At 54.3% G+C, this 19,780-nt stretch overlaps 1 protein-coding gene across 1 annotated transcript in view; it reads left to right on the forward strand.

Annotated features, from left to right (window-relative positions):
• The window catches only part of RPTOR (regulatory associated protein of MTOR complex 1), a 342,549-nt gene that overhangs the window by 307,777 nt on the left and 14,992 nt on the right, over positions 1–19,780 (forward strand). Inside the window, exons 22-28 of the mRNA XM_060290007.1 lie at positions 4,186–4,289; positions 4,901–5,084; positions 6,633–6,743; positions 12,359–12,464; positions 15,381–15,495; positions 17,114–17,238; positions 18,297–18,401. Of these exons, the coding sequence (XP_060145990.1) occupies positions 4,186–4,289; positions 4,901–5,084; positions 6,633–6,743; positions 12,359–12,464; positions 15,381–15,495; positions 17,114–17,238; positions 18,297–18,401 (850 nt within the window). The remainder of the gene's footprint in view (positions 1–4,185; positions 4,290–4,900; positions 5,085–6,632; positions 6,744–12,358; positions 12,465–15,380; positions 15,496–17,113; positions 17,239–18,296; positions 18,402–19,780) is intronic.

The following is a 19,780-nucleotide window of genomic DNA, read 5'->3' on the forward strand; positions in this document are numbered from 1 at the left end:
TTGCAGACAAGTTACAGGAAAAGTACAGGGAAATATTGTCACGTGTCACAGTTTACCTGGCGTGTCTCTATCCTCATCTGACCCTAATCACTAACGAGGGGTCGTCCTCAGGCTGCCACTTGCCTGAAGGTACGTGGCTTACTCATAGCTTCCCTCCTGGGCTGTTATTTTTTTTCCAAACTGGTTATCAAGCCCTCCTATCTGCTGCCGCCTCACTGGGGTTGGCCTCCCACGTAGCCCAACCTCCTGCAGCACCTGGCCTCCTGTTGGCACCATATTTGTGTGGTGTTCAATTCCCCCACCGACGTTATTCTTCACTGGTGAAGTTCTGTCTTTTCCTGGATGATTGAATCATCTCATTGTCTGTGGCTGCTACTTCAGCTTCTGGTAGCATCACAAGTAGTAATAACACAGCCTCATCGTGTACCCAGTCTTAAACTGTTGTAGCAGTCAGCTTCCTCTTCCTCCTTAAAGAAGCAATGAGGATAATTCAGGAGCACATTCTGGGTTTAACCCCAGCCTCTGGTCACACGTGTGACTCTCTCTGGAAGCGGAGACTCCTAGGTACACAGTGTTCACTGCACTTCCTGCCTGTGAGCACTGCCAGCCTCATGGCTGAAGTGCTAGGCATTACTGTTGGCCGACTCGGGACTATCGGGTAGTTTATTCCACTCTGACCTCCCCTTGCGCCCAGTGAGCCCCTCGCCCACTTTCTTCATCATCCTACTGCATGACGCGCCACAAAGGCACCTGAGTGCTGTTCCATCCTCAGGGAGTGTGGAGTCTTCTCAGTGTCTATAGAAAAGAGGCCAGTGAATTAAGTTAATTTTTTCATTCTGTAATACAAAACTAAGAAATAGTCTAATTATCTGCTTTTTCAACTAAGAATAGGATTGATTCAAAAATTAAACTTTTCTAAAATATATGTTTGTTACAACATATTAGGGCCTGTGACCAAGGGAGGGAGGAAGTACAGTCTTGGGGAAAGAAACAGAGGAAAAGGAAGGAGGTCCTGGAGAAAGGCACAGCGGACTCGAGTGGGTGTCGTCCTCCTCGTCTGTGAAAATGGAGCCTCCCTGCTCTGCCCGGTCCTGGCCTCACTGATGCGAGTTCCCCTCCCGCGAGGCCGAGGATTGAGGGTACCCAGGCACCCAGGAGAGCGGCTCTCCCAAGTGCCAGCTAATTCATCACAGTCACCACCGTTGCTTTAAGTGAATTCTACCTGGGACTTAGAGTCCAAAAGGAAAGTTTATATTATTTATCTAGGAAGTGTGGTTTACAGAAAAATTACTCTTTAGATAAATAGAGTCATGTGCTTTCATAGGTGTCCATTCTCAGTGCTCCAGCAACCAGAGGCTCTGCCTCATGCTTAGCCCAGAATTAACTGTAGACGATCCTTTGGGGAATTACCTCCTCCCACATGAATCCAGATCTTTGGTATGCAGTTAACAGGGACTTTTCTGAAATACTCCATCCCCCAAGAGAGAGCAGCCAAAAGCCTCCGTTGGTATCCTAAACCCTGACTGTGTCGAGATCCAGTTGGGAAACTCGCTGTCCTCATCACCTCTGTAGGGTGTTTTCTCTGCACTGGATCACGCTTTCCTGCATCCCTGTGAGGTGACGTGTTCTAGTGGAAGATCTGCAGAGTAAGAAAGCGCTGGGAGCGGGAGACAGAGGGGGTGTCTTATTGCGGCCTCAGGCTCCCGTTACAGCGACCACCCCCATTAACTGCATGGGGGCGGAGAGCACAGGTGGGGCTGTGTGAGTGTCCCTGCAAATCATTTCTATGTTTGCACTGGGCTAAGAGGGTACATCTGACCTAGAATCCTACTAACAAGGTGTTTGCCACTCTCTAAAAAGTTGGCTTGTAGCCCTAATTATGACCTCCCACTGCTGCCCTTCCTCTTCTGGACTCAACACTTGTTGGGAAGGGAACTCACCTCAGGCCATCATCAAAGCGCGTCTGCTGGTCCAGTGACTCCAGTGCAGCGTCATGGAGGGAGAATGACAGGGTGTTGACACCGTGAGAACAATGGGCAAGTGTGCTTGCAGTGGATGGGGCTCGCGGTGAGGTCCTGGGGTCTCTCAGACCCACGCTCCATCCTCCTCCATATACAGCCCAAGCCTGACATCCAGCAAGCACACCGGTGTTTCTCCGTTACCCTTTCCTGGCAGTGTGCTCTCTGTGTGAAACGGCGACTGGAACCAGCACAGAAAGGGGCCTTCCTGGAGGGCATCTCCCACAACCTGCTCGCCACCTGCTCCCGGAGCAGCCTCCATCCACACCAATCCCACGGACAGGCAGGTCTGCGTGGCCACCCCCCACTCATGCTCACCACTGCAGCACTGCTGCAGTGAATGTTTGTTGCACAAATAGGAAACGTTAGGCAAAGAAGCTTCATCTAAGCCTGAAACCCTAGGATCGATCACCAGTCATGGGGCCTCCCCAACCAGTGACATGCCCACCTCTCAGGATTTCCAGAACGGATGCAAAACTAGAGCTGTGTGCAGCAGCCGTCAGCGTGAACTGCATTAAAAAATCACGGCTGTCTTCTTTGCCCTCGAGGCTGAGACAGAACAAGCCAGGGCTGTGCCACCTCCACCCCCAGGGAAGAGCAAGGAAGCAGAGTTAGTCACCCCAGGCCCACGCGCTTCTTCCCTTTTGGAGCCTCCTTGGAGGGGAGCAGTCGGGGTGGGGGTCTCAGGGGAGATCAGCACCGTGGGCTCCAGCTCAGGCAGTGGCAGAGCCTCTGTGCTCAGGGAAACTTTGAAAGGTCGTGGATTCAACCGAAGTCTGCATTTCAACCCCAAAGTTTTCTGTCTCTCCTCTGTCTCTCTCCCACTGATTTTCTAGAAATTTTGAGGAGACACATATTCGGTTTATAGTTTCTTAGCTTAAATTTCTTTTCTCCTTTGAGACCTCTTAAGGGATCATTTGGCTCTCAGGCTTTGTTGGGGTTGCATGTGTGTGGAGGCCAAATAACTTAAATAGCAAAGCAAAACAAACACAAACAATACAACTTTTATAATTCAAAAAATAAAAAAGTTTTTATAGGCTGGTTATGATTCAGTTCTTGCTGTTTGCATTTCAAAGTGAAGGATTATCTGGGACACATTGGTATTATGTTGGTGGTTTTGTATTCTGTAATTTTCTACCTGTCAGCTGAATAGAGGTATGGCCTTCCTAACTGCTGAGAGAATAAGCCAGAATTTGAGGGTCTTCTGTAAGTAGCCAGTCCAGGGTTCCCCTGGAGCGTCACCTCATGAAGGTCGAGGCTCCGCCCATCTCGCTGGGTGACACCCAATCTTCGAGAACTGAGCCTGGCACCAGCCACACTTGGGCAAGTGGTGGCCAACAGCCGCCATTCCTGTTCTCTTCCTGCCAGAGTGGCACCCCCTCCACAGCATCAGCCCCTTTCTGGTCCTTTCACCCTGGATGTCCAGATCCAGCAGGCCCATCCAGCTGTCCAGCACTCAGAACAGAGGTCCAGGAAAGAACTTGGCGTCAGTGGGTCCACCAGTAGCTACGCAGTGACACCCCTGTTTGCTTATTGTCTCCTCCACCATTTAAAAAAATCACAACAAAGCTGCTTCCCTCCTGACTGCCAGCCCAGGCTGGCACAGACCCTCTGCTGGGTAAAATACCAAACCTGCACGTGATCATGGGAGGAAGTGCACAGACCTGGGTCTTGTCTCCATTCACAAAATGCTGCACCCAAGGTGCTGTTTTGAGCCTGTGCCGAAACATGACAACGAACAACCGAGGCTGAGCCTAGGCGGGCTCCTTCCCAAGTGCCAGCTCTGCCCAGGAAGCTGCTCCCTCCAGGGGAGCTCCTGCCATGAGAGGGAGCCTGGAGAGCCTTCTCCCCAACTTCCAGACCCCCCCACTCCTCATTAGTCCCAGTGCAGTTTTGTGACAGCATTTCGGGGGGGGGGGGCGTCCTTGGAGCCTCACTGAACCAGTGAATACTTTCCAGAAAAGCAACAGAATATCATTTTATCTAGCGGGTGACATTTGCGGGGAAAATTTTAACTGGGACCTTCCATTCCTATGAGATTTCCTCAGCCAAAAGCCTTTTTCTGTGATTTGGAAGCCACTCAAAAGCAGCCACCAACCTGTGCTTGTCTTGTAGCCTCAGGTTGTCACAGTGACCACCCACCTCACTTGTCCCTTTGTTCCTTCAGGCCACAGTGAACGCCCGGCCTCAGCGCATCCTCACCACCTCTTCCCTCACTCAGTCGGCACCCGCCAGCCCCACCAACAAGGGCATCCACATCCACCAGGCGGGGTGAGTGTGGGCAGCTGCCTTCCGGGGTCTGGGGAGGTTCCCAGCACGGCCTCCCCCCGCCTCCCCCTCCCTCTCCAGCCTGCAGGCTCTCTCTCACACCCCGACATCTTCTCATCTGAGCCCCTCCTAGAATCCTTTCCTACCTTTATCTGCACAATTGTGACAGCAAAAGTTGACCTGAACCTGACTCCATTCAGAATTTTATCAGAGAGGGTCCGTGTCTTCCAGTGAGTGACCAGCGGGGTGGAACCCTCCACTTAATCAGTGTTCACAGAGCTGTGCACTGGATCTCGAGAGTAGACGTGCCCTGCACCCTCCTGGAGCCTACTCAAAGTCCTGACTGAGTTTGCCTCCGGCTGCATTGGTTTTCAGGGGAAGATGGTTCTTAGAACCTGCAGGCAGAAGCTAGAAGGGGTCATTAATTCAGCATCAGCAGCTCAGGTTTGGAAGTCACGTTGACAAGCCATGCGATTGAGGGTGGTCCGAGCTGGTGACCCTGGGCCCATTCGCAGGATCTGGGAGTGGGCAGTACCAGGGGAAGTTGCTTAGGGTTTGGTTTCAAAGGAGTGCGTTCTGGGTAAAACACAGTGTTTCTTTTTTCCCGACGGCAGAGGCTCCCCGCCAACATCCAGTGCAAGCAGCTCCAGCCTGACCAACGACGTGGCCAAGCAGCCGGTCAGCCGAGACCTGCCTGCAGGCCGGCCAGGCACCACAGGCCCCGTGGCGGTGCAGTACACACCCCACTCCCACCAGTTCCCCCGGACACGGAAGATGTTCGACAAGGGCCCAGACCAGGTACGGATGTGGTTTTAAACACTAACTCTAATGGGCTTGGGTGCTGGGACGTTCGCTCCTGAGAGGAGAGGCACCATCTCGGGCGACGGGGTGCATGTGGCCTCGGCCCGGGTGCAGAAAGCCGTGAGCCACCGACGGCTCTGGGCTCCTGCCCCCACGTCTGGGCAGATACTGCAGGGTGTCCCTCTTCCTCCTGCAGCCCCTTGTTCTGGGTTCACTCTTGGCAGCTTCCATGTAACAAGCAGCACATGGGCTGATTGGCTTTTTCCCTTCTCAGTCAATCGCATGTGTCTCCACTAAACGTGGCAGCTGCTCCACAGAAGCGCTTATTCTGACAGGTTGTTTGCTTTTTCCATCAACATTCAATTATGCCCCGTAGGTGGGTGTGGTCTCAGCCGCTAAGTTAAACGAGGCCGTTCAGGAGAGGGAGGAATTGGCGTCCTTGTTTGTCAGGGTTGTGAGAACACATAACAGGTGGACACAAAAGCTGGGGCCTCGTGTCTTGTCCAGACTGCTTGCTGCTGTCCCGGCCAAGCACAAACGGTATAGCGAGGGTGTTCTGAATGCGCCAAGGACACGTCTCAGCTCACCAGTGACCGGCAATTTAACAGGAAGGTCACAGCAGCCTGCACCCTGACTTTGGAACTAGATGCAGGTGTTGGGGATGGACAGGTGTCCACACCTGCCACCGGCCCCGCCCACCTGGCTTTGGAGCTGCCTGCTCCCCTCGCCTCGATGGCTGAGGAACAAAAACGGCCACAACGCCAGGTGCCATGTTTAGCCTCCCGGCTGGACCCTACATGGGGCAGCCAGGCAGGAGTGGCTGGACCATGATCCGTGGGTCCTGGCCCAGCAGAGCCGCGAGGTGGCGGCAGGTGGCTGCGGTTCCCCTGTCAGGCGGGAGGTAAGACCTTATTGCTGACCCCATCTGTGGGATTTTCCACCCAGCGTGTCTCCCTGGGTAGCGGGGGCTGCTCTGTGAGGCACTTCTCACGCCTGACCACGTGCAGTGAGGCAAACCCCTGCTCTGCCATCCTGGCCCCCATTGGTTCTGCAGCGGGGAACAAACTGAACCATTGTCCCAGTGAGCAGAGCCACGTGTTTTAAGTTTTAATGCTTAGAAGTCCCAGTTGGCCCAAGCTCTACTGTGCTCTTATCCAGGAGCCAGAGGGTAGGCCAAGGTCCTATGTGTATGACTGGCCTGGTGGGAGTGGCGGCCCTGGGACCAAGCAACAAAGTCCTCGTGGGGCTGCTGACTCAGCACCGATGGCAAGTGTCAGGGACTCTGCAGCCCAGGCCACCTCAGCCAGCCCTGGGGGATGCTCGACCTCTGAGCGCAGACTCAGAGCCCTGTCCTGACAGTCGGGGTTCCTTGGGCACCAGGACGCAGAAGTGAGGGAACCACGGAGATATTGCCCGCAGAAGCCTGACCCCTGTGCCTTGGTCTCCAGGGATGGACTGTCTCGAGCTCACAAAGAAGTTCGGGGGTGACGTGACTAACTCTGTTTCTGTCTTCTCCTCCCCTCCTCCTTTCCAAATGCCCCGAAGACCACTGACGACCCGGATGATGCTGCCGGGCACAAAAGTTTCATTTCGGCCACAATGCAGACAGGGTTCTGCGACTGGAGCGCGCGGTACTTCGCCCAGCCTGTCATGAAGGTAGTGGTGTGTCAGCAGCTCTCTGGGTTTAAAGCCAGAATCCCCTGGCATGCACTGCCCCCATCTCCTCAGCAAACGCACACAGGACTCCAGAGCCCCGGCCTCAGGCCTGGGTGTCTGAACCCCTCTGCTCTGAGCTCAAGGTCTGATCCTCACTGGTTTGCTCACTGTGACCCTCGGGGGCCACATGCTGTGACTCCTAGCAGCCCAGGTGCAGTTGCGCAGGCCCTGCCCTGAGCCGTGGCCCGGGGCAGGTGCTGGCTGCACAGGGCCCTGCTATGCCCACTGGCCTCCTGTCCCACCGAGGGTGGCTGTTGAGGGGACGCCAGATTGCTGTCATGGTAGCTGGTATTAACAGGTAAAAAACAGTAAAAGAAACAGACCTCACTTACCTGCCTTTTCCGAGCTTGCCAGTATAAAATGTGCCATTTTGTCTTGATTAGCAAGGTCATCCAGGTGGTCCCCAGGCCTCACTTGGGCCGCTTCTGGCTTTGGGGACTGTTGGACTAAGCTAGCTGACTGGGGTAATCTGGCTTATTCCGGGACACTGCCTTCCAGGTTTGATGACGTGACGTGTGTCCTCTTGCTACAGACTCAGGCCACACATTCAGGGTGCCAGGGTGAGACAGGGCAGTGCTGTCAGAGCTGAATCTTTGTGCCCGTCTTTCTGCAGGGAGTGCTGCAGGGGTTCATTTTAGACTTGCTGATCTAAAGCACGTTCTTACAAAACCACCTTCCTCTTCCCTCATAGGTAATGGAAAATTGAAAACTGCAGTTTATTCTCACTTGTATATCAAGCTACATAACGAAGTAATTTCCAGGCAGAGTATTTGGACTCTATTACAACTTTTCTCTGGCCTTCCTGTTTCCCTGTAGTGATACTGATTTTTGTCAGTTACAACACAGAATAACGGTTGTCAGTGCCTGAGGCAGGTGATAGAGTTCTCATTTATCAAGCCCCGTTGCTGAAAAGAAGCACCCTCTCAGTAGCGAAAACTAGGATCCACGGAAATGTCCAACAGGAGGGGAATGGTTAAAAAAGGATGAAGTATTTGATACGATATTATTGGAGCTATTAAAAAATAAAGCTTTGAAATTAGTAACATAAGAAAATGCTCATGATAAAATTTTTTTAAAAGGGAAAAAAAAGCAGGATGTAAACTGGCCACAGGATGGCCATACTTTCTACACTTAGCACGAAGTACCTTTATAATCAGGAAAAAAATATATTAAAGAAATGACCCCGGGACTTTCCTGGTGGCGCAGTGGTTAAGAATCTGCCTGCCAATGCAGGGGACAAGGGTTCGAGCCCTGGTCTGGGAAGATCCCACATGCTGCAGAGCAACTAAGCCCGTGCGCCACAACTGCTGAGCCTGCGTGCCACAACTACTGAAGCCCGTGCGCCTAGAGTCCGTGCTCCTCAACAAGAGAAGCCACCACCATGAGAAGCCCATGCACCGCAACGAAGAGTAGCCCCCACTCGCTGCAACTAGAGAAAGCCCACATGCAGAAACGAAGACCCAACACAGCCAAAAATAAATTTTTAAAAATAATAAAAAATAAAGAAATGACCCCAAGAGATCATTGAGGCCTGTTACAGTCAACCAAGTGTGTTGTCCACGCCAGGGTCGGCCTGCTGCTGCTGACCTGTCCGCCTGCAGACAGGACATCTCGGGCTCCTCTGGCTAAGGAAGGAGGGAGTAGGCAAACACCAGAATTTGTCCCAGGAGACAGTTCATCACTGGTGCTGTAGGTAGCGAGTTGTCCTTTAGATCTGTGGTACATACCATCTGCTTGAAAGTTAAGGGGGTTTAGTCTAGTAGTAATGGAAGTTCAGTTTCGTTGATACAGTCTCCTGCTTAAGGCAAGTGCGGTCAAGTGACTTGGACTCTAGGTGGTTGGTCTGCCATCTCACTGAAACGGCAGTGACTGTAATTCTCGGAAGCTACTTGGTGGGGTGCTGAGTGGCTGTCCTTGAAGTCTCCAGGGATGCCTGTTCTCAGTCATCTACCTGTGGGGAGAAGTGGCATAGGTAATCCAAAACATGTTTCTCTTAAACTTAGAAATGAACTTGACTTTTCCCTAAGAATTTGCTTTCCTTTCCTCAGCACCGGGTACTCAGACTCAGAGTGCAGGTGCCCTCCAGCAGCGCACGTCAGCTGACCGCGGGGGGAGGCTCCGCAGGCGAGGGCTGCGGTTTGTGGGGACCTCTACTTACATGTTCACGTGTTTCACTCAGATGCAGACCCACAGCCACCACTGGAAAAGGCGAAACAAAGCTGCAGGGACAGAGAACAGAGGGCAGGGTGTTGGGCTGGGGCTGGGGGGAGGGCTTGACTACAGAGGGCACGTGGCAGTTTGAGGTGTGGGGGACTGTTCAACATGCTCACTGTGGTGGTGGTTACATACTGTGCCCAAAAGGGTGAAATTTAATGCATGTGAACTGTATCTCGGGTCACCCTGATGCTTTACGAGAAGTGTGGCCTGATGATGAAAATGCCCATAGTTGGGTATCAGTACCTGCAGTGAACTCTGATCTGCACTTCAGAGCTTTTTCCTTGGCAGTCAGTGGTCTTCACCCCTTAGATGTCGTGCCCAGAGGTGGCAGGTTGAGCCGGGTCAGCCCGCAGCCAGTGCACACCCTCCCGGTACTGCTGACCCCCGTCATTGTTTGGGGAGGGTGTTTGTTATTAAACGAGGTGAGAGGCAAGCGCAGAGGTACTCTGTCCTGCCACAGAACTCGGCTTTGTTTCTGGTGGGAACCCAGGGAGCTCGGTGTCTGAGAATTTAGCATTGACATCATGAGCCTTCCCCAGGGGTCATGCTGCAATCATGATAGTCACGTGCCTGTCATGAATTTTATCCCGTGCACTTGAACCTCTTTAAATTCAGAGGCATTGAGGGTAAGACCCAGCCCTGTGATTCACAGATTCATCATATGAGAACCTGCTCCACGTGGAAATGCCCGCCCTCAGGCTTCTGCAGACCCTCTGGTCTTCCTTTGTTCCCAAGCCCAGCCTGCCCCAGTGACAGGCGAGGAGCGAGGGGGACACCCTCACCAGCTGTCAGCCGCCAGCTCCTCAGGAGGCTTCAGGAGGCTTCAGCACCGTAATTGGTTTCTGTTTGAGGAAAAGCCAGGAGGTGTTAGGAATTCGAGGAGTGTCGTGATCCTAATCATGTAACACTATTTCCCACACCCACGTCCCTCCAGCTCTGCTTAGAGGAAAGCACAGCACAGTGTGGGTCTGGGCTTTTGTTTAGTCAGAAGCTTTTGTTCAGCCTGCAGAGCCATGGGGGAGGGGAGGAGCACATGAGCAGATGATTAAGAAAGGCTGAGTGGGAAATCGTCTGTCTGGTCCCTCCGTACATCCTTGTCCATCCCGGCCGGCCAACGCCGGCTGCTTCTCATGGCCTCTTCTACTCTCTTGTCCTCTCCTCGTCTCACTCCACCCTCGCCTCCCACACTGTCCCACTGCTCTCCGCCCCTGCTTATCCTAGTACTTCATGGCAATTATCCCCAAGACGATGCGTGCACTGGTTCCTGGGCTGCGGTTTAGTTCAGTTCAGTTCTGCAAGTCCTTCTCTGAGCTCAGCAGAGCCTGTATGCCCGTGGGACTGCTCCCGGGAGCGCCACGCTCTGCTGCTTAGGACTCAGCCCAGGGCAGTGATGCCTGGCTGTGCCGTGGAGGTCAGCCTGTCTGTGTCCCCAAGGCACGTGTGGCCACACTCCCATGCACAGCTGCCTCCCGTCCCCCTTCCTTCCTCCCACCTGCCCCCACCATGGGGAGTACAGTCCAGAACTTCATGCCTGCCTGTCCCACTCCCTTCCTGCTTGTCTAGACCCTTCCTCTAATATATTCCCGCAGAAACAAGAGATTTATTCAGGTGCAGTCTCAGTCTTTTCATGTGGGGTTTTCTTATTATTGTTCTACGTTATTGGTTATTTGTTATTTGTTTTCAAATAATCTCTGGATTGTCATGAAACAAAACCAACTGGTAAAAACCCACCGTCTATCCCAAGTACCTTTGTGGGGTTATGTCTACAGCACTAACTGTGCTCTGGAGGCTCTGGGTGACTTTTCTTCGGTTGTCTCTGTGTCAGGATATCTTTGCTGTTTTGCTGGGTGTAGTTTTGTGATTTTTAAGAGAAAAAAAGGAGTGTAGCAGTGAAATGCTGGAACACAGAGGCCTCGGCACCTGTACACAGGGACGAGGTGAGGTTTGGGGTTGTTCATTTGTGATCAGAGATAACACAGAGCATTCTAGGAGAAGACACGAAAGTGCTCCATGACCATTTCATGTAATAACTGCCTAAAACGTGAGCTGAACTCCTCTCCGTGTAGACGTCACCTCATTTCTCAGCCACACTTACACACGGGCACGTGCACATGACCACGTTCACTGTCCTTCATCCTGATGCTTTCTCCAGGATGAATATGGGCTCCTTCTGCCTGTGTGGTGTTGCCTGGCTGAGTACAAGGCTGGTTAACTCAGCTAAGTGGAAGAAGGGTTCTTCCTAGTTTACTCGATTCCTTTTGTATTTTGGGATTTTACAACTGAGTTTTCAAGCAGGGAACCAGAGTTAGCCAGATTGACTATGTGATTTAGGAGATACATCTTTTTTACATGACAAGTGATTGTTATGAATAAAGTAGACTTAAATCATAACTCATTATTTGCTAAGTGTGGCCCTCTCCTAGGCACACCCATCCGTAGCCCACAGGCACCCACGCCATGCACACACGCCAGCCATGAAGCGAGAAGGGCCCTTATCCAGGAAAGGGGACTGTTCCGCAGCATCCACATACTCCACGTGCAGATAAACTCCGTCTCTTGAAAGCCGATTAGGGAGGGCAGAAGGGTCGAAGCTCCTTCCTCAGTCTCCACCTGTGCGGAATCCGATGCCAGCTTCACCCTCTGCTGCATTAGGTGGAGTGGGGCAGGCAGCAACTCCCAGAGAAGACCCCACCCTCAGGCCCGGCCTGCCTCTCGCAGCTGTCACAGGGTAGCCGTGCCCTGGCTGCTGTCCTCTGTCACTTCTCATGAGCTCGTTCATCTTCTAACCAGATGCCTCTGTTCCCTTTGGCATCAAAGAATAAAAGCAAAAGTCTCTGAGCACAGCCCATCTTTTTCCGATTTTGCATTTAAGGGCAAGAAGGAGCAAATTTAGTGTCTGGCACAGCAGGGCCCTTTGTGTCCCCTCCTTCGGAAAACACCCAGCCCTAATCCCTGAATCTCCCCTCAAAATCTGTCTGCTTTGAAACCAGCCCCCCTGCTGCCCTGTCAGAGTGCGAGACTTCTGGCTTCCACCATTGGGCCGTCGTGGGGGCAGGGGTTTCCTAAGTCTCCACTCCGTGTCCCCGCGCCGGCCAGCCCTCCCCCCACCCGGTCCCAGGTCTCAGAGCCTCTAAGCCCAGCGGGCAGCAGTGAGCGGCACTCCCAGCATAGAGAGGGAAGCTGCTTCGGGGGTCCAGTGACCAACCTCTGACTGTAATGCTCTGCTCTAGCCTGCGGTAGGACACTGGACACTGGGCTGACCAGAGAACCCAGATTCTTTAGCACCTGCGGAGGACGAATCCTCTTATCTGGAAATAATTGTTTTTTTATTGTTGAAGATCCCGGAAGAGCATGACCTGGAGAGTCAGATCCGCAAGGAGCGGGAGTGGCGGTTTCTGCGAAACACCCGCGTCAGGAAGCAGGCGCAGCAGCTCATCCAGAAGGGTAAGCAGTGTCCCCAGGGGCCACCGCGGTCGTTGAGCAGGCGCCCACCCGCCCTTGTGCAGGGGAGAAGTGAGGCTGGCAGAGATGCTCGAGGGAGGGAGGAGTGCCAAGGTGGGGGCACCATCCGCCTGCCTGACAAAGCCTGGTCCCAGGAGACTCTGTGCCTTTGCCCTCAGGGAGACTTGGAAGCTCTCTGGGATCATCGTCCAGGGAAGCTCCTGTCTTGACTGGCAGCTTCTGGGCAATTGTGTCTTCTGCCTTTTGTCGTTTCCAGAGAGGAAGGAGCAAGCCCTCCGCAGGCCCTGGGGTCCACGGCGGAGTGGGCCTGTGTCCTCCCCATGGGGACAGAAGACAAACACCAGGCCCTGGCTGTGTTTACCTGGACCCCACCAGGCCCCCAAATAATTGCTCTCTATCACCCAAAGCTGTGTATCAGTCACATTTTGACCAAACCTTTTACTAAATTTGCCAACAGATGCCCAAACCGCCCACTTTGCATGCCCCCCAGCCCCACCCCCCGGTGAAGTGGCAGTGAGCAGCGTGGACAAGTGGCTGCCACAGGGAGGGCTGCTGGGCCGCGGGTCCTCCTCATATTGGCTGCAGCAGCCCCCCAGGCACTGAAGCAGGGTGGGAGGGGGCAGCTGAGGGCCTCCACCCTGTGATCAGAACAGGGACAGAGTACTGGGGCCCTCACCATCCCCCAGAGACGAGCCTCTCTCCTCTCCCTCTCCCAGCAGTACAGCCCCCGCTGGCCCGGGAACCGACCCAGTCCCACAGCTGTGAGTGCACAGGGCGTGGGCTGGTCTTTTGGCTCTGCCTGAGCCCTCATTGCTGGGCCAGCTTTGGGCGGTGGACTGACCCTGCCCAGGTACCGTACAGAGTGGATAAGCAGGCTCTTAACGCTTCTGTTGAATTATTGTCGTGACCTTGCCTCCCTGTCCTGTCAAATTCTCTTGATTATTACCGGTTACTTTTTAAAGTTGAGGGTGAGAACCCATGAGACCGTCCCTGCCTGCAGGCAGCCTGGAGTCGGGGTCTCGTCCCTGGCCTGCCTGCCCAGGCCCATCGCACTCCTTGGCCCACTGAGTACTTCCAGAAGCAATGCTGTTTCGGAAGCACTTCGGCACGTGTTCACAGTGCTCTCCGTGAGATGCTCGGGTCACGTTTCATTAATGTGCGGTCACTTCTGCTAAAACCAATCTTGGTTGTTTGTAACTCGCCTCTATGAAAGCACTGTCGCAGCTGGATGTAAAGCCTCTGGGGTGTGGAATTGAGAGTCTGCAGCTTTCTCCAGGAGAGAGCGAGCCGCCCAGCATGATAGAAGCTCTCCGCATTATGGGGTCAAGGGCCTATTTTCTTGGAAGCTGGTGGTTCTTTAGAACCCCAGGCCTATGGACGGGGACAGCAGAACAAATTGGTTTCTCTGTACCCACGGGCGCAACCTGGGAGCCAGTCTGCTGCGTGCAGTCGGACATCTGAACGGGGTGAAATTAGAGCCAGCCACTCGAGAAACAACTAGGTTTTCCAGACAAAAAAGAAAAAAAGTATCTCTGTAAATTAGGGTCAGGGGTTCTCTTTTCCAGTCTTTGTGGAAAAAAAGAGGTCTGCTTGTCAGACACACACCGAGAGGCACTGCTGAGCCGCTGAAAACCTTAGCAAGTGAGCTTGCTGACGGGAGCATCACTGCCGGTGGACGTGGGCAGGGAGGACAGGGCCTCTAGTGAGTCCACAGCCTCCTCCGCTACCTGCCGCACTCAGAGCCTGGACTCCTCATGAAGTTGTAGTTTTATCTGAGGCCAGCGGTGTGCTGGGAAGGCTGTGAACGGTAGAAGTACGGGAATCACACCTGCAGGCCAAGCAAAGTCGCCGGACAAGTCAGCGAGGCCCCGGAATACGAGCTGAGAAAGTTAATGCTGCCTTTTCTATCCATGACCCCTCCGGCCACCCCCCATGACACCATGTCTTTGCCATCATACATGGATCTCTGCATGTCTGCAGAACACCTGCAGTGACTCAGGACCTGGGTATCCCCTCTTCTTTCCTGGGTCAAATCACGCCTCTGTCCTGAGGAACCCATGGCTGTGGGGGAAGGCACCTCTGGGCAACAGTTAAACCCTCTGGGACCTGTTTGCCTGTTAGTTTAACCCTGTCTTGATTGTTGAGTGGTTTTCTGTGTTAGTTGTTTTAGCAAAGGGAGGCGGAAAAGGACTGAAATTGTGGGTGACAGTAGCTCGCCCGGCCGGCGCCAGGTTCACAAAGCGTGAGCAGCTCCTCTGTGTCACCCAAGACTTGCGTCCAGCCACTGAGGAGGGGGTGACTCCAGGACCTGAGTGTCACAAGGGCTGCTCACCCTCTACGACGTGCAGGGAAGAGGGGCCACCATGCCTGGCTCCTCTGCATAAGCCTGTGTCATTCTCCAGAAATGTGTGTGAACCTGTCGGATGCTCTTAGCAGTTTTATCCTCTTTTCGTTGTTCTTCTAAAGCTCCTTCAGGGCCACGAGGGTTTTTTCCCAAGTGGCTGTATTGGGGCCTGGTGAACAAATCCCCGTTCACATCCTTGGCTGGATTGCAGACAGCGATGGCCAAACCGAGGCTTCAGCCTTGGGTCTCAGTTACGAATCTCAGCCTTACTGAGCTTTATTCCAAAATGTTTGGTGCTCTTTTCCTAAAACCTTAACCAGTGTGCACTGATCTGAGTATTGCTGACGGGTTGTCGCAATTATATATCGAATGCTAGCCATGTACAAGCAGAGGCAGGGCCCTGCTGTCAGGCGCCCACCCCTGCGCTGTAACCCCTGCTTTCCTCTGGGCCCCTCCAGGTCCCCAAACATTAGGGACTGGTGTCGGCCTTGGTAAAATACATCATTGACATTTGCTGCAAATTGAGACCCATAGTCGTGTGTTTCCCTGGGCAGGTATCACAAGGCTGGACGACCAGATATTTCTGAACAGGAACCCTGGTGTCCCCTCCGTGGTCAAGTTTCACCCCTTTACGCCATGTGTGGCCGTCGCTGACAAAGACAGCATCTGGTACGTGGGGCACTTGCAGGGCTGGCGTTTCAGCTGGAGAACAGGTAGCCCCTGGGGGGTGTGGGCAGGATGCCCCTGCACCCTCCTGGTGTGGAAGCTCCTCAGCCCGGGCCTTTGGGCTGTTTCAGGGGGGGAGGGGGGGCTGGAAAACTTGCAGAGAGACGTCCCTCCTCCTGGTGTTGCCCGCGCCCTCCCAGGGTTGCACTTGGCCACGTTACCACGGGTGTTCCAGAGGCCTGAGCACGGTTATGTGTGGGCCGGGACGGGAGCTTCTGGTACGAAGATGGAGCCATTCCTGTGCAGTGAACAGAGACCGGTGCACAGGGGCTCATCAGGATCCCACAGTGACAGGACATGTGAGGAACCCGCTTGTGTGCAAGGGCAGCAAGTGTGTGAAGGGGAAGTGTCAGTAACAAGACACCATGTTAATTCATAGTGACCATTGCCCTTATGTCACTGAGAAAGCGCTCACTTGATGGGAGAGAACCATGGACGCGATTCTTTTTATAGCTGATAAAATGGATATAATTTTTTTTTTTTTTTTTTGGCTGTGTTGGGTCTTCATTGCTGCACACGGGCTTTCTCTAGTTGCGGCGAGCGGGGGCTACTCTTCGTTGTGGTGCACGGGCTGCTTCTCATTGCAGTGGCTTCCCTCATTGTGGAACACGGGCTCTAGGCGCGCGGGCTTCAGTAGTTGCAGCACGTGGGCTCAGTAGTTGTGGCTCACAGGCTCTGAGCACAGGCTCAGTAGTTGTGGCACACGAGCTTAGTTGCTCCACGGCATGTGGGATCTTCCCGGGCCAGAGATCGAATCCGTGTCCCTGCATTGGCAGGCAGATTCTCAACCACTGCGCCACCGGGGAAACCCAAAATGGATAGAATTCTTACCTGTTTCTTATTCCTCTCCTTTTTTTATACATAACATAAAATTTACTGTCTTCTTTTTTAAGTGTGCAGTTCAGTGGCATTAAGCACATTCACCTTGTTGTGCAGCCATCACCACTGTCCATCTCCAGGACTTTTTCATCACCCTAAACTGAAACTCTGTCCCCATGAAACACTGACTCCCCCTCCCCACTTCCCAGGCCCAGCACCCCACACTCTACTTCCTGTCTCTATGAATTTGTCTATTCCAGGAACCTCATATAAGTGGAATCATCTAGTATTTGTCCTTTTTTTGACTGGATTATTTCACTTAACAAAGCAGGTGTCAGAACTTCCTTCCCTTTTAAGACAGAATAATAGTCCATGTGTATGGACCACATTTTGTTACATCCTTCCTCCATTGATGAGCATTTGGGTTGCTTTCACCCTTTGTCTGTTGTGAGTGACACTGATATAACCTGGGTGCACAGTGTATACCCAGAGGTAGAATCCTGGCCAAACGGTAGTTCTGTGTTTAGTTATCTTGAAGAACCACTCTTGTTTCGCATGGCAGCTACACCATTTTATGTTCCCACCAGCAGGGCACAGCATTCCAGTTTCTCCACATCCCTGACAACATTTGTCCCTTTCTGTGTTTTTGCTGGTGGCCGACCTGGTGGGTGTAAGGTGGTATTTCCTTGTGGCTTTTGTATTTCCCTGATCACTAGCCTTATTCCTCTCTTATTCCCTGAAGTTTTTGGGACTGGGAGAAAGGGGAGAAGCTGGATTATTTCCACAACGGAAACCCTCGGTACACGAGGGTCACGGCCATGGAGTATCTGAATGGCCAGGACTGCTCACTCCTGCTCACAGCCACAGGTGAGTGGGGTTTGTGTGGTGGGGACCTAAACCGCAATGCAGAGGTGGTGGGGGACAGATGCAAGACCCCAGCACGAATTGGCACAAAGCTTCCTGTGACCTCGATTGTTTCTTCTGGCAAAGGGGACTAACCGCTCCCAAGTGGAGGCCTCCATCATTAAAGGCACACCCATGGGGAGAGGTCCTGCTGGCACCCTCCCCAGGAAAATAAAGTCCAGCCCCGGTCCAAAGCCAGCCCACTGGCAGACATCAGGCAGGGAGGGGGAGGACGAAAACCCAGAGTGGTGCGGGCAGCCAGTAGGGTCAGTTGGGGGTTTGAGGACAGATCACACCGAGCCTCTCTGAGCGCCAAAGAGGAGGCAGAGAGGGTGATTCCCCGGACGCAGAGACACAGCAGAGGAACCCAGGGCCCTTCAGGAGTCGGGTCCCAGTGGAGGTGCAGCACGAGGCTTCACTTCTCAGCAGAGATCAGGCAAGTGTTTCCCAGTGTGTCCCCAGATGACCTCATCCTCCCTCTGCAGCTTGAGGCAAGGTCATCCTTGAGGGCCTCATGTGAAGGGCTAGTGAGGCCAGAGAGCAGGGTCCTGGGGGCAAGCAACACCAGGAGGAAGGAAGGAAGGACAGACGGACAGACAGCCAGGTGGTGGACCCACACACTCAGGCCCACGTGGCTGCCCATCTGCCGGAGAACACTGGGGCCTCTGCCCCGTTCTGAGCCTGGAGAGGCAGGAGGAACAACCCGCCCATTTCCTGAGTCTCGTGTGAGGGGAGGTGGGGAGAGAGAGGCCCTGAGCACCGTCCCCTTGAGACTGCCTCTTCTTGGCAGGTGATCCCCTCGGGGGGGATCGGGAATGCTGAGGCGGAGGCACAGCCCTGAAGCCCAAGGTCAGGCCAGAAGAGGCCTCACTCTGCCTCTGATAGGCTCCTCACCAGACGAGAGACCCATCTGTCCCTTGGGCTGGGCAGCCTTTGTCCTCCTGTGCCTCCGGGGGAGGGCCTTCTTCCCCTTCCCAGAGCAGCCAGGCCTGCATTTGAATATCCTCTCTTGTCTCCCCAAGATGACGGTGCCATCAGAGTCTGGAAGAACTTTGCTGATTTGGAAAAGAATCCAGAAATGGTGACGGCCTGGCAGGGGCTCTCCGACATGCTGCCCACCACCCGAGGTGGGTGCTCCCCGGGGTCCTGCAGGCGCTCAGTCCACTCAGACTCCCCAAGTAACGACCCAGCCAGCCTCCACCTTGGGAGACTCTGCTCGCGGGTGGAAGTCCTGCCGAGCTCTGACCAGCCCACAGCCCCCGTCCTTGGCTGGAAGCTCGTGTTGCTTGTGAGAGCGTGGCCGCGGCAGGGCCTGGGGCTGCATTCTGTGCCCCTCGTGCCCGAGTTAATCGCCTCTCGGTGATGAGCACACAGCAGGCGCCCCAGTTGTGTCTGGTCCTACGGGGGAGGCCAGTGCGCTGCCTGCCCGCCCTGGGCTGACAGAGGCGCGGCTGCAGCACCCACCGGCCACTGCTGTGCGTGCTGCCTGTCGGTGTGCATGGCTGCCCCACGCCCAGGGTGAGAGACACCAGCACCGCCTTCCGGTCTCTGGGTCCAGCCCATTGTCAGGAGGTCAGCACCTCTCAGCCCCGCGCTCGCTGTTCACACAGCATTAATGCGGCCGCGGGTCTGGATTTCCAGGGACACCCTCAGCCGGAGCCGCCCTCCAGTGTGGTCGCAGAGCCGCTGCCAGATGGAGGCGGGAGCGGCTTGCTGTCGGCCCCCTGCTGGCCTGGGGTCTTCGCATGTCCTCGCGTGGCCGATAGGTGCCTCCATGGCTGCTTCTGTCTCCTCCGTCAGAGCACTTGTCCTAGGGAGACGCCGACCCCTGGGGGCACAGCTGGCTCCACGGCAGACACTTCCGTATGTGTTAATTTTTAAAATAGCCATGTTTTTACATTTTCTTCAGGAACAAAATGGTCATGCATACCCACCTCCACAGGACCCAACACAGCCGTTTTCTTGTTGCCCAGGCCCCTCTGGGCCCAGTCCTGGGCTAACGTGGATGACAGCTGCCGTCACAGGTCCCTCTGTCTCTCTCTTGCTTTTTCCAACATTGGAGCAAAAGCCTGATCCCTGCCCTGCAGCGCCCCCGCCTCCCACCCGCTCAGCCCCCAGCCCCACCTCAGGCCCGCCTCAGTGCTGCTGGCTGCGGCAGAGCAGGTGGCTGACGGCCTCCCCGTGGCTCTCAGGTGCTCACGCTCACAGGTTTGTTTCACTGCGGGACACGCTGGACGAGTTGAATCGTGGTTTTCAGTCCTTAGCTTCCTGCTGCCGTCCAGCAGGACGGGACACACCCCAGGCTCCCGCCGTTCTGCAGACTCCTGTGCAGGGAAGGCAGGGGCTGGTCGAGAGCAGGGTCAGCCTCCCGGCAGGGCCAGAGGATGAGAAAGTGGGGAGCCCACTGGCAGCCCAGTGGATACACTGTTGTCTAGTTTATTCCTCTTGCAGCGGCCTACCTACCTGCCGCCCCCAAATACCTGCCACCCCCAAATGATGTGTCTGT

Source organism: Globicephala melas, chromosome 20 (assembly GCF_963455315.2).
Source record: "Globicephala melas chromosome 20, mGloMel1.2, whole genome shotgun sequence".
Taxonomy (NCBI): Eukaryota; Metazoa; Chordata; class Mammalia; order Artiodactyla; family Delphinidae; genus Globicephala; species Globicephala melas.